We start from the raw sequence: 15,076 nt of genomic DNA on the forward strand, positions 1-15,076 counted from the left end.
AACATTTAGGTCATCAACTACATCAATGCGTAATCAATGAGTAATCGATAGGCCAAAAAATCTTTGGGCTCCGATTACTCATCGATTAGTCATTGATCATTGCCAATAATTAATGACTAATTATAATCAACTGATTACCCATCGAATACGGCAGGGAGGAAAACTAGGTGTATTGTAGGTTGCTTTTCTGACGCCAAATTGTAAAATAAGCTTTAGAAGAAAACATAACATAACATAGCGTAGCATATCATAACAACATAACATAACATAACATAACAACATAACATAACATAACATAACATAACATAACATAACATAACATAACATAACATAACATAACATAACAACATAACATAACATAACGTAACGTAACGTAACGTAACATAACATAGCTTCTTTGTGTTTTCCTCGAGGAGAAAACGTTGATACAAACCCACATGTGTGATTTTCAAATAACATGTATAGCCTACAACATTGTCGCAAAGCGCAATCCATTCAATTCTTGGCTTGCACTCACGTGACTTCTGGAGTACGTGTGACTTCCGTCCGCCATGATGGTGTTCCAAATACCAATATGGCGGACATATGCCAGTCACAAGCACAAGTGTTCAGTCGAGTTTTTTCCAGTTTCGCGTCCTCAAAATGCCTATATGCCTGATCGTGGGTTGTTCTAGAAAAACTGGTCGAGATAAGAGAATACGATTGTATCGATCACAACTGACTTGTGACGAATCAGGACAATCAGCGAGCGAAGGCGAAGATGGATCTCAGCAATAAGCCGCGATGACCTCACAGAAAAAATCTTAAGTAACGATAGGGTTTGTGATCAGCATTTTCATTCTGGAGCCGCAGCTTCTTCGTGGGACCGAAAGACCGAATTTAACATAGAACGGCAAATGTACAAATGTCACGAACGTAGGAGTCGTGTAGGCCCGTCATCTTTATTTACTAAAGAAAACCAAATACCGGCAACTGATGAGATCCACACGGAGGATCAAAACCATGGTCTTGCCTTAACTGAACCATACACTGGCATAAACAAAACGCAAAATAGTTAAAAGACTTGCGCGTGAAAGATTTCAAAGAAAGATTTGAATCATGTGGTGCCAAAGGAACAAGGGAGGTACATCGAGCTAAAAAGACAGAGCACTCGATCAAAATAATGCAAGAAGCATAGACTTTACTATACAGAAGGTCTCTCTGAAACCAACTTTCAGCTTTTTCATAGTAAAGCTGAAACAGTCTCTGGCGAAGCCGGACCAAGATTATCCGTGATATTAAAGACAATACGTCTTGCATTAAAATGCCCGGCCCGGCGTCAATAAAATGCAAGTAGTTTACATTTTCCCGGAACATTTCAGATCTTGTCCTTTCAGGCCGGGCAAACATTTTGAGAGCCTAAAATATATCTTGCAAATAGAATTTAGCCAAAACAAACTGAACTAGCACAACATGTGGCAGAGTAGAGGTGTCATTCAACTCTACAAACGGAAACCACACGCAGCGCAATTCCCCAGTAAAAATATTTTGTGATCACAGTGTGATCGCGGATCACGCCTTTGACCTTGATCACACCTTTGGGATAGCGTGATCACAGAGTGATGGGAGTGATTACACCCGTGATCACTCCTGTCACGCCGTGATGAGAGTGATCACTGCCAATTCACCGTGATCACGTTATAGTTATGGCGATAGACGAAACTACATCTTCCCAAAGAGAGCAAGATAGAAGCCTTGAAAATGAAGTACCAAAATTAATATAATCTTAAACTTAATTCTTGAGCATCTGCAATGGTAAGATCAGCAGTGTTCTAATTTCAATGTAACAATTTGTCCGGCAGTGCGCTCACATAAAAATAAGACACTTGATAAGCGGATCGTTTAAAACTAATATAATCTGTGCTTCGGAAAGTAGCAACGTTAACTCAAGTTTGATGTAAAGATTTATGTAATGGTATAAGCTGTAGTTTTTTGTCCCTTTTCTTCAAAATCGTAATTTACTCACCGATGAAAGTCCGCGCTTTTGGCGTGATTACTGCGTCCGAATTAATGAAAACATTAATGACAGTTTGCCGACAAAGTTGGCAATCGTTTGTTTTTCCTGACTGTTTTGGCTTCATAATAGCTTGTGGTCACATGGAAACAATTTGCAACAACACTGCTTGTTTCGTTTCTTCTGTTTCTCAGTATTATCTTTTTTATTTTTCAGCGCTCTTTGGCTTTCGTAAATACGTGACGGAATTCGGGCGGAAAAAAAAGCTGACCGCAATGTAATCTCAAGTTTCATGAAACACAGACGAAACGCGATTGGTCAATTTTGACAACACGTTTATTGTTTTCAATACCGCTTGCTTGTGTTACAAAATTGAAGTCAACCATTAAATTAACAGCGGGAAAGTCTAATAGTCCTTCATAGCTCGCTATGATGTAAAATTTGATCAAATAATTTGCCTTTTTAAAGACAGATTTGTCAGTTGAAGTGTGGAAATGCAACAATGTAACTGCGGTCCACGTTAGATCGACATCATGGAAGCACAAATGTTGATTAAGTCCGTTCGGCTAGTTGAAATAACGATAAATTGGTTTACCGCCCTCTACAAAACATTACTTCTTGGATAATTGAATTCTGCAACGAGGGAATCGAAGGAACCGCAAATTGAGGTGAGCAAGTGTCAGCTAAAACGGCTGGTCAATATAAAATACACAAGCGTCAATGTAATCGAAGAATGACTAGTACGACTAAAGTTTCCAAAATGGCGCACTCACCAACGGTCAACTGTTGCGGATAAAACGTCTTGACTCTTCATCATTTAAATAATTTGTTTTACAGTTTATTTGGTTACAAGTTAGTTACAGTAATGGTGCTAGTCCTAAGTGCATTAGCGTTTGCTCACAACAAGTTGTTATTTGCTTTAGAATTGATTTTACTCGTACGTACGGCCAACATTCCGTGAAAGTTGTAAAGCGTGTTATAAAAATAAAGACTTATTCAATTTCATCAAGGTGTTTAGATGTTTTATTTAGGAATTAAGCATATTAAGCATATTCAAGGATATGCTTGAGACCGTGCTTGACGTAATTTTTTATTCTTCTGACCGTGATCACGCCACCGTGATTTTGGGTTTGATCACGGTTTCCAGCGTACCAAGGCGTGATCACCTTCCATCACAATATATTCCGGATCCGTGATCACGGCGTGATCACGCGTAAAAGTTTTTACCCGTGATCACGCTTTGTGATCACGCCCGTGATCACACCGTGATCACACCCATATTTTTACTGGGGAATTGAACTCTAGACACTTCCTTGGCCACAATCTTACGGCTACTTCAATACATAATGCCTCCAAATAAAAACAGTACCCTCAAAAAGAAGTCAGAAGCAAATAAGAACGAAAGACCAAACTTAATATAGAGCGGCAAAGGTACAAATGTCACGAACGTAGGAGTCGTGTAGGCCCGTCACCTTTATTTACTATAAACCGCTCATCGGGAATAGTGACCGTCTCGGCGATTTTTTCTAAATATCTTCGTTTAACGTGGTCGTCGATCGTACTACAAAGCTCATTTATTGAAGGAACACGTTCGTTTTCCGGCGAAGCCATTGACATTTCGAGTAATTCAACAGCGATGGCATATATAGTATACGGGTTTAAACCTGACATAGCCACGGAAACAATACTCGAGAACCTACGTTGGCCGCCTCTTACAAAAACTATGGAAAAGCACTGTGCACTTTTAGTTAACAAGTGCTTGGTCGGAGACGTTCCCTCATATTTTAAAGACTATTTCCTGTTACGTAGCCAGGGCGACAAGCAACATGTTTTTAATCAGAGATGCACTAGATCGTCTTTTACTGACATTATACTTCCAAACATTCATTTAGATGTCGCTAAAAAGTCTTTTTATTATCATGGTGCATCCATTTTTAATTGTCTTCCGACGAACATTAAGACTATGCAGCCAAAGGAACGTTTCCAAGCTATCTCTGCTTTTTATTCTTAGGTTATTTTTTTATGAGAACACTAGTACTTCTTTTAAACTTTTTTAACTTTTTTTAGCATTTTTAGCGGTATCTTTTTAAAGTAGTTTTTATAGATAGATAGATATTTTATAATACTCTCTTTTACTTTAATTTTGTTTTATTTTACACAGGGCCCCCGTTGATACCAGTCCTGCGACTGAAGGGGTCGCCCTGTTTAAATATCGGTTATTATTATTATTATTATTATTATTATTATTATTATTATTATTATTATTATTATTATTATTATTATTATTATTATTATATAAACATATGTAAATTTCACCCGCGGTGGAACACCAATATGGCGGATACCCAAATATGGAAACATCTCTGACGTCACGTGCAAGCCAAGAATAAAAAAACATCCTTATGCACTCTCATTATTCCCCAGTATCTCTGTAAAGTTCTAGCGGAATGGGATTACGTTCATGATATTGAGTTTTTCAAAGTAAACCCCCCACATATATTTTTCTTTATGAATATTTTCATAGTCAGTGTATCCCCCGCGACTTTAAGTCATCCGTTAAGGACGAAGATTTACGGCAAAACGTACAGCGTATGAAAACAATTTATTTTTGTTTCAACAGCCATATCCGCCTTCTGGAATGCCAGGAATACCCGGGACGAACGGAATCCCAGGAATACCGGGTTCTCCGGGTAGAGATGGCTTCAAAGGAAAGAAAGGAACCACCGGAAAGCGGGGTTTACCGGGCACTATAGGAATCCCAGGGAAAAGTGGACCAAGGGGCCCGGAAGGAACCAAAGGAGAGAAGGGAGGAAAAGGAGACATTGGTCCGGTGGGAATAAAGGGAAGTTCAGGTATCCCAGGGAGAGCAGGTATTCCAGGAAGAGCTGGTATCCCAGGGACCTCTGGCCCAAGGGGTCCCAAAGGACTTAGGGGAGAAAGCGGCATCGGAACGAAAGGAGAGAAAGGTCGAAAAGGAGAAATTGGATCGATGGGAATAAAGGGAAGAGCAGGTATCCCAGGGACCTCTGGCCCAAGGGGTCCCAAAGGACTAAGGGGAGAAAGCGGCATCGGAACGAAAGGAGAGAAAGGTCGAAAGGGAGAAATTGGATCGATGGGAATAAAGGGAAGAGCAGGTATCCCAGGGACCTCTGGCCCAAGGGGCCCCAAAGGACTAAGGGGAGAAAGCGGTATCGGAACAAAAGGAGAAAAAGGTCTAAAAGGAGAAGTTGGTCCGGTGGGAACAAAGGGAAGTAAAGGTTACCAAGGAAGTGCGGGTATCCGAGGGTACACTGGTGCGAGGGGACCGAAAGGATCAAAAGGAGACGCAGCAAACATTGATCCAAGACAGCTGGCTAACTGGAAACAATGTGCATGGAAAGGATTAGAGCACACGGACAACGGAAAAATAAAGGCTAGTAACCACCTATTTTTCATAAATTTTATCTTCCAATATGATAATGAAAGTTCCAGTGAACCCAAGGGTAGATAAGGTAGAGGCTTATAGCTTTTTCCTATATGATCGCTGGCAACCGCTGACAGCGTTAACTGCAACAGAAGACAATACCATGTGATATGTGGTGGTTGTCATGAAGAAATCTCAAAAAGAGGAAACAAATTTGTACGGCATTAAAAAGAAACCGAGGTGGGGAAGATTTAGTGACGGTCCACCAAAGAAATATGGAGTTCCGTTGAGTGTATATGGTAAAAAGTAAGCGACCAAGATGTTACTTTTTTGTCTAAACGATAATTGTGTGAAATGAAACTATAAGTCAAATCAGAATACGCTGTTCCTTTTTTGAGCACGCCCTAGTTAGCAGGTGGCTGTTTTTGCAAACTGGGAAAATTGAAACCCACGACAGGGTTAACAAACTGACAACTAGTTAGTCAGGTTAGTTTTTTTCTGCCGGGTTCAACTGAAAACTGACATGTCTATTTCCGTGGACTCGTTGAATGACTCGTTGATTAGAGATTTATTCATTTAACTGATTGCCTTCATGACAAATCGACTGATAGGATTACTCCTGCCTGATATATGGTTTTACATTCTCAAAAACCTTAAAACTTCTTCTTTCGCGGATTTTGTTTTGTAAGTTGAACCAGCATCTCTGATTAATTTTCACATTTTTTTGTTTCAGGAATGTTCTTTTAACAAGCTTCACAGCAATACAGCGCTTAGAGTCTCCTACCAGGGAAACGTTCAAGTCTATACTAATGGTGGTTGCAACAGATGGTATTTCAAGTTTGACGGCAATGAATGCAGTGGTCCTACGACGATCGAGTCAGTCAATTACAATAACTGGAAGGGTGGGCTTGCTGATAATTACCGTAATGGTTTCTTTGAAGGTTACTGTGAGAACCTCGCACGAGGCACGGTTAGAGTTGAACTCTGGGTAGGCGAGTGCTATGGTAAAACACAGGGTAACGCATACACAGGATGGAATTCAGTGTCCCGGATAATGATTGAAGAAGTACCACCATCCCAGTAGTGCTGTTCATAATCAGAACTGAGATAACGAGTTCAAGTGGTTAATTTACTAAAACTGAGTGATAACAACACATAAACTTTTAATTACTAGAATTCTTTATATATTCATTTCATAACATGAATTTTGCATGCATGTTTCCGTTAAGCTTGGTTGTTTGAAAATAAGTGTCTCTAGGTGGTTTGTGATGCTTAAGAGTCAGAGTTTATGATCGAGTACTATATGAAAAAAATTTGTAATATCAGACTGAAGCTGCGGGGAACATGTACATTAAAACTTATTTTATATTTACCTTTGCTTTGTATTTCCACACTCTCTGCGTAGTAAAGTAAAAGGTAAAGTCGCATTCGTGCCGAAATATCCCTCTCTGCCGGAGCTTATCCCACTTTCCGTTTCATGAACCAACTAGGAGCTCGAGTTTTGTTATTTCCCCCTGCATGGGATTTTAGTCCGCCAACAATGAAACATATGCTCTTGGCAGAGAGACACTGTAATCGTAAAGTGTCTTGTTCCAGAACACAACACAGTGACCCTAGCCAAGGCTCAAATTAATCCGGATCGCTCGATCGGGAATACAGCGTACTAACCATTCGGCCACCGCGTTTCGTATGTCATAACAGCAAATGTATTTAAAAAATCGAATTAACCACAAACAAGACCTTGTAAGCATTTAAGCGCCTTTTCTGATAGTTTTGTCGTTTTATACTTGTGCAGCAGCTGCCATGTGTTTTTTGCCTGATTTCTCCGATGTCGGCGGATTTGACAGGCTTTCATGTACTAAATTTTACAAAATTTTACAAGCATTTTGAGAACTTGAATCGTACGGGCTTTCACGTATTCGCACAAAAATTCTATAGGCATTTCAGATGCTTTTCCTGCTAGTTTTGCTGTGTTTTACTTGTGCAGCAGCTTCCATGTATGTTGTGTTTCTTGTTGGATCTCGCACCTCGGCGGCATCTCGGTGGTATCTGCGCAGTGCACTCTAGTCGCCGCGTATTGCATTCTGGACGCCACGCAGTGCTTCTAGTTAAAAGCCAGTAAAGCCGACAAAATATCGATTTTGCATAGATTTATTTTAAATTATGATTAGAACTGCTGCTCGATTGCTCCACAGCAAACAAATAAAAAGATGAGACTGAAATAATAAAACGAACAATATAAAAGTAGTGGTCCTATCTCGGTCGATTCAGTCCTTCACACTAACTGTAGCTGGAGTGGTGGAACTCCTGATATCCTCAGTCATCATTCCTTTGAAGGCTACTGTGAGATCCTCGTACGGGTCGGGTTAGAGTTGAACTCTGGGTAGGCAAGTGCTAAAGTGACCATAGGGTAACACTTACACAGAACGGAATTTAGTGTCCCGGATTATTATTGAAGATGTACTGTCATATCAATGAAGCTGCTTAAAATCGAAAGAAAACAATGATTTCGTTTGGTGGATGCACTTGTTAAGCAAAATGATCTTCGTAGCTGTTATTTTTTTCTAGTCACGCAAAGCTTTTCGTCACTTACCGTCAGAAGGGATAACCATTTGTGTATGAGAGCTCACTGGCTTGTAGAAATGCATCTAATTTGATTTTGTGTTGGTCGTTGCTATCTTTTTCAGTTTTCAGCTGTTGCTTGAAGTTTTAGTCAGCTAGAAAAAGAACAAATATAATCATAAAACCAATTCCAAATTCACAATGCTTGCATTGTGCAAAAGTTTTCGCAAAACACTATTATTCAACTCCATGCTATAATAACGCGCGCAAGCTGAATAACGCGCGAAATAAAAACGAATATTTCATGTTGAAGTTCATCAAATATTTTTTCTCGCGCTCACTTCCGTTAGTCTTTACACATCACATAACGCAGGCAAAACAGGGGAATATTTGATGATATCCCCTAACTGATATTCTCCAGTTTTCAAAATTTGCTTTTTACACTTGAACAAATATACATTAAAGTCTCCTTCGCCTTCCCTGGCATGGCGCAATCATGCAGCTCGCCAGGGTTCTCAATCCAAATAATTTCCTTCGCTTCAGGCGAGTCCATTCTTGGTTGCTTTTGCCCGATACCCTTCCTTTTAATACATTTCAATGTGCTTTTGCGCTTTTCAGCGCGTCGACCTTCGGTCCAAAGAAACCAGAAAGAAAACAAAGCACGCATTCTGTTGACCTTGTTGTGTCTTACATATCTATGCTAAACGTAACGACCACAAACGAAACAATTGGGTAACCAGTAAAGGTCGCAATCAATTTCATATGAAATTAAGGCCATATCGTGTGTCTTGTGTGAAAGCCAAACACATCTTTTTCATCGGCGCATAACACATATCAGGAGACATCAGTTCCAAGAGAACTTGTCATATCTGGGGTTCGACTCCCGAATTTCAGTTAAGTCGCCATCTATACTGGTATTATCTATCCCATGCCAAGTTAAAATTTCCCGGCTTATCTGAATATAATTTTGAGGCACATCTGTTCAAAACAACTTAGTTTACGAGAACCCACTGTATCAAGTTACCAAGTTAACGCTTTTAACTGCAAACCCAGGGCGTAAACATTTCTGGTTGTCACTAACACGAATGGATGGAAATTCCATCTGCTCATTAATGACTTCACTTATTCAATCACAAAGCGTCGATGTTCAAAACTGCATGTATCTGGCTTCTTCCATGGTTAATGGTTTTCTTTCCAGTCATCTGACTGTTTCGAATATCAAATATAGCCAACACAATTTTGCTATTCAATACCTTGAATTCGCAAATTTAACATAAATTCGTTCCCAACCTCGTTCCCTGGGTGGTGCTTCTCCCGATGTGAGACACTAAAAAAGTCCATTTTATTTCGCTTTTTTTCTTAAAAAACAACCAACAAACAAACTAAAGTCAATACAAGGCTACGCAACACACAATAAACACATAGCTGGTTGTCTGTTGACCCTTTTACAAGAGACCCGCTTGCCGGACCTGAGTAGATTAAGAACCAAGTTATAATTTCAGATTTTATGGCGACTTCTTCGCCGTCAAACTCTGAAGCCAACGCTAAACGGAACATGTGGCTTAGAAAAGAACCTTTTACATCACTGTGCAACTGCATGTACCACTTTTAATTTTTAATAAACTTTCTCAAAGAATGTTAGTGGGGAGCAGGGGGGAGCAGGGATGGCGCAGTAGTGAGAGCGCTCGCCTCCCACCAATGTGGCCCGGGTTCGATTCCGGCCTGGTACCATATGTGGGTTGAGTTTGTTGTTGGTTCTCGTCCTTGCTCCGAGGGTTTTTCTCCGGGTTCTCCGGTTTTCCTCCCTCCACAAAAACCAACACTTCTAAATTCCAATTCGATCGGGAATCCGAGGGCCACAGGTTTGTCAGTCGAAGACTGTTACGTGCAATCCTCGTAAAACAAAGTTGATTGATTAGTATGGTTCACTTTATATGCAGCGCCTTTCGTTTCGTTTGATATGGCTTTCAATGCATGCGTGGCACAATTTCGATGGCAAGAAGAGCGAAAAAAATACACGGAATACCGGTTAAAGGATTTTAGTTTTATGTTTTATTTCTCTCTTATTTTCTTGGGAATGCTTGGGAGGGGAAGTGAAATAAAACATGAATCTATCACAGGGATAAAAAATAACCAGAGGTACACAAAAAGCCGTTTCTCTCGCAAGTCTGCACGCCATTTTAACGGGGTTTCGTCCTCATTAAAAATGTATTAGTTGTGGAAATGAAATCCGTTTCCATTTAAGTTTTTAAGTTTAAATATTTTGCCCCAAGTCGAAAAAGCATCGCTGTTTCTTGGTGCGATTAGAAGTCGATTGGAATAGGCTAATGTAAATAATTATAGCGAATCACAAACCGAACAGAACAAATCAAGTTTCTATTTTGCATCAATCGACTTCTGCTTTCTAAGTAAAAGAAACACGGGATCAATCAGTTTAAAATGATAAACAACTTTCCAAACATTTTTCAGTCGAAGTTTCTAGCGGGTTGAATTGCTTTACCTCATGGGGAAAAGCCATTAGCTTTCAATGCACTGATTTCTGAAAAAATTCTTTTATTTATTCATTTTACAAGTCATCATTTAAGTGAAGGCTCTTATCTGATAACAATTAAACAGATACTTTGTGGACCGGAAAAATGCTTTTAAAGCGTGTAATGACCACAAACGAAACAATTAGGTAACCAGTAAAGGTCGCAAGGACTTCCTATTAAACTAAGGCCATATCGTGTGTCTTGTGTGAAAGCCAAACACATCTTTTATCTCGGCGCATAACACACATCAGGAGACATCAGTTCCAAGCGTTGACTATCCTAAGGTAAGTGTAACAGAACTTGTGCTATCTGGGGTTCGACTCCCTCTTTTCAGTTAAGTCGCCATCTATACTGGTATTGTCTATCCCATTCCAAGTTAAAATTTCCCGGCTAATCTGAATATAATTTTGAGGGACATCTGTTCACAAGAACTTAGTTAACGAGAACACTGTATCAAGCTATCAAGTTATCGCTTTTAACTGCAAACCCAGCACTGTAAACATATCTGATGGTCAGTAACACGAATTGATGGAAATTCTGTCTGCTCATTAATGCGATTAAGAACCAAGTTAAAATTACAGATTTGATGACGACTTCATTGCCGGCAACCTCTGAAGCCAGCGCTAAACGGAACATGTGGCTTAGAATGGAACCTTTTTGGTCACTTTGCAACTGGGTCACTTTTTTTATAAACTTTCTCAAAGGATGTTATTATGGTTAACTTTATATGCAGCGACTTTCGTTTCGTTTGATATGGCTTTCAATGCACGCGTGGCACAATTTCGATGGCAAGAAGAGCGGAAAATATACACGGGATACCGGTTAAAGGATTTTAGTTTTATGTTTTATTTCTATTTTTTTCTTTGGAATGCTTAGGAGGGGAAGTGAAATAAAACATGAATCTATCACAGGGATAAAAAATAACCAGAGGTATCATAAGAGCCGTTTCTCTCGCAAGTCCGCACGCAATTTGAACGGGGTTTCGTCCTCATTAAAAATGCATTAGTTGTGGAAATGAAATCCGTTTCCATTTTAGTGTCAAAGTTTAAATATTTGCCCCAAGTCTCGCAAAGCTGCATGTATTTATCCCTGTTATTTTTATTTTCATTCTTTAATCGGTCAATGCCAATTATTTATCAAGAACAGCAGAAGACATCCTTTTATTTATTTCCTGCCCTTATATATTGTGACGGGGATAGCAAAAGTCATCGCCCCTGTCGTTCATTAAAATTTCAAAACAGCATCGCTGTTTAATGGTGCGATTAGAAGTCGATGGAATAGGCTAAAGTCGTGTCAGTTGTCGCTGCCTTATTAATCCCTGACAAAAGGATCGAATGTTTTTGTTTTTTGTCAATTATTTGGTTGGGTGAATATTTCTGACCGACAAAAACTAATTATTCTTGATAAATCGTTGGGATGAAATTGTAAACAACAGAAGAAAAGCGACTGAAATGCCAGATGAGATCGCCGCGAAAAATGTCACGTAGAACTCTGCGGTTGACACGTTCTAATTAGCTTATAACACTTAGCAGACTTTTGTCCTGTATTGAAAGAGAACGTTTATGTAGATAACTCACGTGCGTTTCAAGTTTTGGAAATTGAAGATTTGGCTTGAAAAAAGATTTTTTGAAAAAAATCAACCCTTGAAAGTATACGGTTACCTTAAACCAGTGTACTATAAAAATACTGAAAACAAATCTAGTTCACTGATCACGCTCTTTAGACACACACACATTCCACAATGTCTGGGACTGGGGGACAATTGCACGCCTTCGTAAATTTTCTGTCGTGCGTAACCTTTATCGGAAAACCTGCATTAAACCGAGTAGAAATCTTTCTAACTCGAAAGTAAACAACTATTTAGAAAAGAGGCAATCGACAAAGTTAACTATTTTTAACCAAGCCCCAGTATATGAGTCGCAAAGCAACCGGCCGTCGCGACTGACAAATGTAGCATTTCCTCCGCGAAGATAAAATAATGCTTGAACTGAGCTACAAAGAAACTGTTAGTTAAAATTCTTTAAAAGACGATTCAATTCATTCATGATAAGTTCGAAGAACAATGCAAAGGATAAACCTTCTACTCATACTTCTTGCAAAATAGTCGTTATCTCGAAGAGATATTTTATTGAAAAATACTTGTGACATTTTCGTAATGAACAAACCGCTGACCAGTGACTCGGACTCGGGTTTGCCTCGGTCAACCGGTGAATTTCATTCTACAAATATCTCCTATGCTATGTATATAACAATTTCTTGTTGAAGTTGAGGGAAAAGGGGACTGTAGCTTCAGTCCACAAGCTAAATGAATTCTGTAAGCCAGTTGCATGACTCTTTAGACGAAAGTAGCTGTTTAAACAATAATTAGGAACACTTTACTTTTAAACATGACAGAAAGCACCCTCAAACACTTATCATTTATGAACGTGAACAAAAACTGTATTGGTTACGTTGATAGTTTAACTGAGATCGCGCCGCTGTTAGCTGTTATGTTTTATGTACGTTTTTATTTTTCGGTTGTATGGGTTTATATGCTACCCATCAGTATAACCATCACCCGTGGGGGGGGGGGGGCACTCAAAAAAGTTTTATACGGGGAGGCTCCGCCCCGAGCTCTGACCCCTTACCCTTTTATATACCATTTTTGACAGAAATTGTACCCCTTTCGTGTACCTTTCACTGAAAAAGGGTACCCCTTTCATATACCTAAAAGACATGGCATAGACTTAGAACAGGACAATGTCTTGTCATTTTCACTTAGCGCTTAATACATTAAAATAATACAGCCGTAAATTGCGTCTGTTCGAAATATTTTAATTAAAGAGCCTTTTTAAATACCTAAATGACAGATTTCCATACCCTTTCGTATACCAAAACTTGTAAAATCCCAACCCTTACATTTACCTTAAGCCTGAAAAAGGTACCCCTTTCGGGCGGAGCCTCCCCGTATAGGCCATTATAGGGAGTACCCCCCCCCCCCGGGAACCATCAGTACTTTTTCGATCTTACTAAAATATACCATTCCTTAATTTTACCACATACAATTTATGTGTTTTGCTGCACTTTAGACTTGCTCTCCTTTTAACGTGCTTGTGAATTTCATACCGTTACCAAAGGAGCGAAATTTTCATGCACAAGGATATGAAAGAGTTTACATGTATCCCTAGGCTAACAGAAGGAGAGAAGTTACTATTTCAAGACAACCAATCATAAAAGTCGAAGTGTAATCAGCAACCAATAGAAACATGCCACAACAGTTTTAGCATATCCCACGTCGTCAAGTGGGTTTTAAAATAACAGTCCTTATTTTAGTCGATTCAGACTGTGTGTTTCCTAGAGAAAGTCAGGTAGGGTAAGATTAAGACTAAGCACTTTTTCAAATATGTTCATGTCCTTTCTACGTATAACACTGCAACTTAATCTGCGACCGTCCGTTTATGTTCCGCAGGTCAGACGATCAGTTACTTCATTTGAAGTAAACATTGATAAAAATCACTCAGCAAATACCCAAGGTAGGTAAGATCTCAGTAGTCGCGACAAAAACTACATAGATCGACGTGGTAAATGGTCCTTCAAAGAATGCGCGTCTCGCAGAGTTTTGGCCAAATTTCAGGAGTCTCGTAATGTCGAATTTTTCCCCAACGCATTTTCGCAGCGTCGGGCTCGCAGAAAAGATATCAGTCTCGCCGGCTCAAAAAGTCTGGAGTTTACAACTGTTAAATTTTCAACCGGTTTGCCAACTAAGCATGTTACTAAAACTTCCTTAGAGCTGTGTTGTTACTAATGTATCAACAACTATTTTGAACATTCTCGATCTTTTGAAATGCGCGCACCGAAGCACGCTTAAACACTTATCACCAAAGCACCGGTGAACAAAAACGAGTGCAGTTACACTGATAAAGGCACACTGTATAAAGCGTAACAAGTTCAGCTGAAATCGCGGTTGAAGTGATCGTTATGAGCAAAAACAGGTTCTGTTAGCTCTTGTTGTTTAATTTTGTGTGTATTTTTATTTTGGGTTAACGTTTATGTTCATGCAAATGCCCTTCACAGTGTTTGCACTAGCGCGCTTAATTTCCACGGGCCAAATTAACTTTTTAGAAATGACAAACCATTAACATGACTCTTTCTTTGGAAGGTTTTATTTTTATAGATATATGTATACTAGAAGAGTTATGACCTTCTGAAGTCAGTTAAAATTTCGTGTGAAAATTCAATCGCGATAGCTGTATTTTTCAGACGGCTAAAAATTGGAGAAAAACCTACTGTAATGATTCGATTTAGCGCCCTCCTTCCAACAAGCGCCCCCTTCCGAATAAGCACCCCCCATTCTTATAAGCGCCCCTATTCTAATAAGCGCCCCTATTGTGGATAACAGCCCCTACTGAAGTCATTGACGTCGAATAGATAAACTCATGAACATTCACCGTACCGTACATGTATATAATTACTGGAATTTGTTACTGTTAAAGTTTCTGTTATAATAATGTTATTGTTAGTTATTTAAATATTTAAAGTTTTTTTTGAACATTTTGTTTTTTCTCAAAAGATTAAATAAGCTCCCTGTCCCGAATAAGCGCCCTGTCT

At 39.3% G+C, this 15,076-nt stretch overlaps 2 protein-coding genes across 7 annotated transcripts in view; one reads left to right on the plus strand and one right to left on the minus strand.

Moving 5' to 3' along the window:
- The window catches only part of LOC144629070 (uncharacterized), a 46,637-nt gene extending 39,901 nt beyond the window's left edge, over nt 1-6,736 (plus strand). For 3 of the 6 annotated variants that reach the window (XM_078487245.1, XM_078487244.1, XM_078487243.1), the window contains exons 2-3: nt 4,614-5,405; nt 6,130-6,736. In XM_078487245.1, coding sequence (XP_078343371.1) covers nt 4,614-5,405; nt 6,130-6,480 — 1,143 coding nt within the window. In that variant the 3' untranslated portion in view covers nt 6,481-6,736. The remainder of the gene's footprint in view (nt 1-4,613; nt 5,406-6,129) is intronic. The other 3 variants (XM_078487249.1, XM_078487247.1, XM_078487246.1) reach the window with 3 other exon arrangements.
- LOC144629195 (mediator of RNA polymerase II transcription subunit 20-like) overlaps nt 1-15,076 on the minus strand; it is a 316,942-nt gene that overhangs the window by 300,407 nt on the left and 1,459 nt on the right. The window lies entirely within an intron of this gene.

The sequence above is a fragment of the Oculina patagonica genome, chromosome 10, assembly GCF_052425735.1.
Source record: "Oculina patagonica isolate OP01 chromosome 10, crgOcupat, whole genome shotgun sequence".
Taxonomy (NCBI): Eukaryota; Metazoa; Cnidaria; class Anthozoa; order Scleractinia; family Oculinidae; genus Oculina; species Oculina patagonica.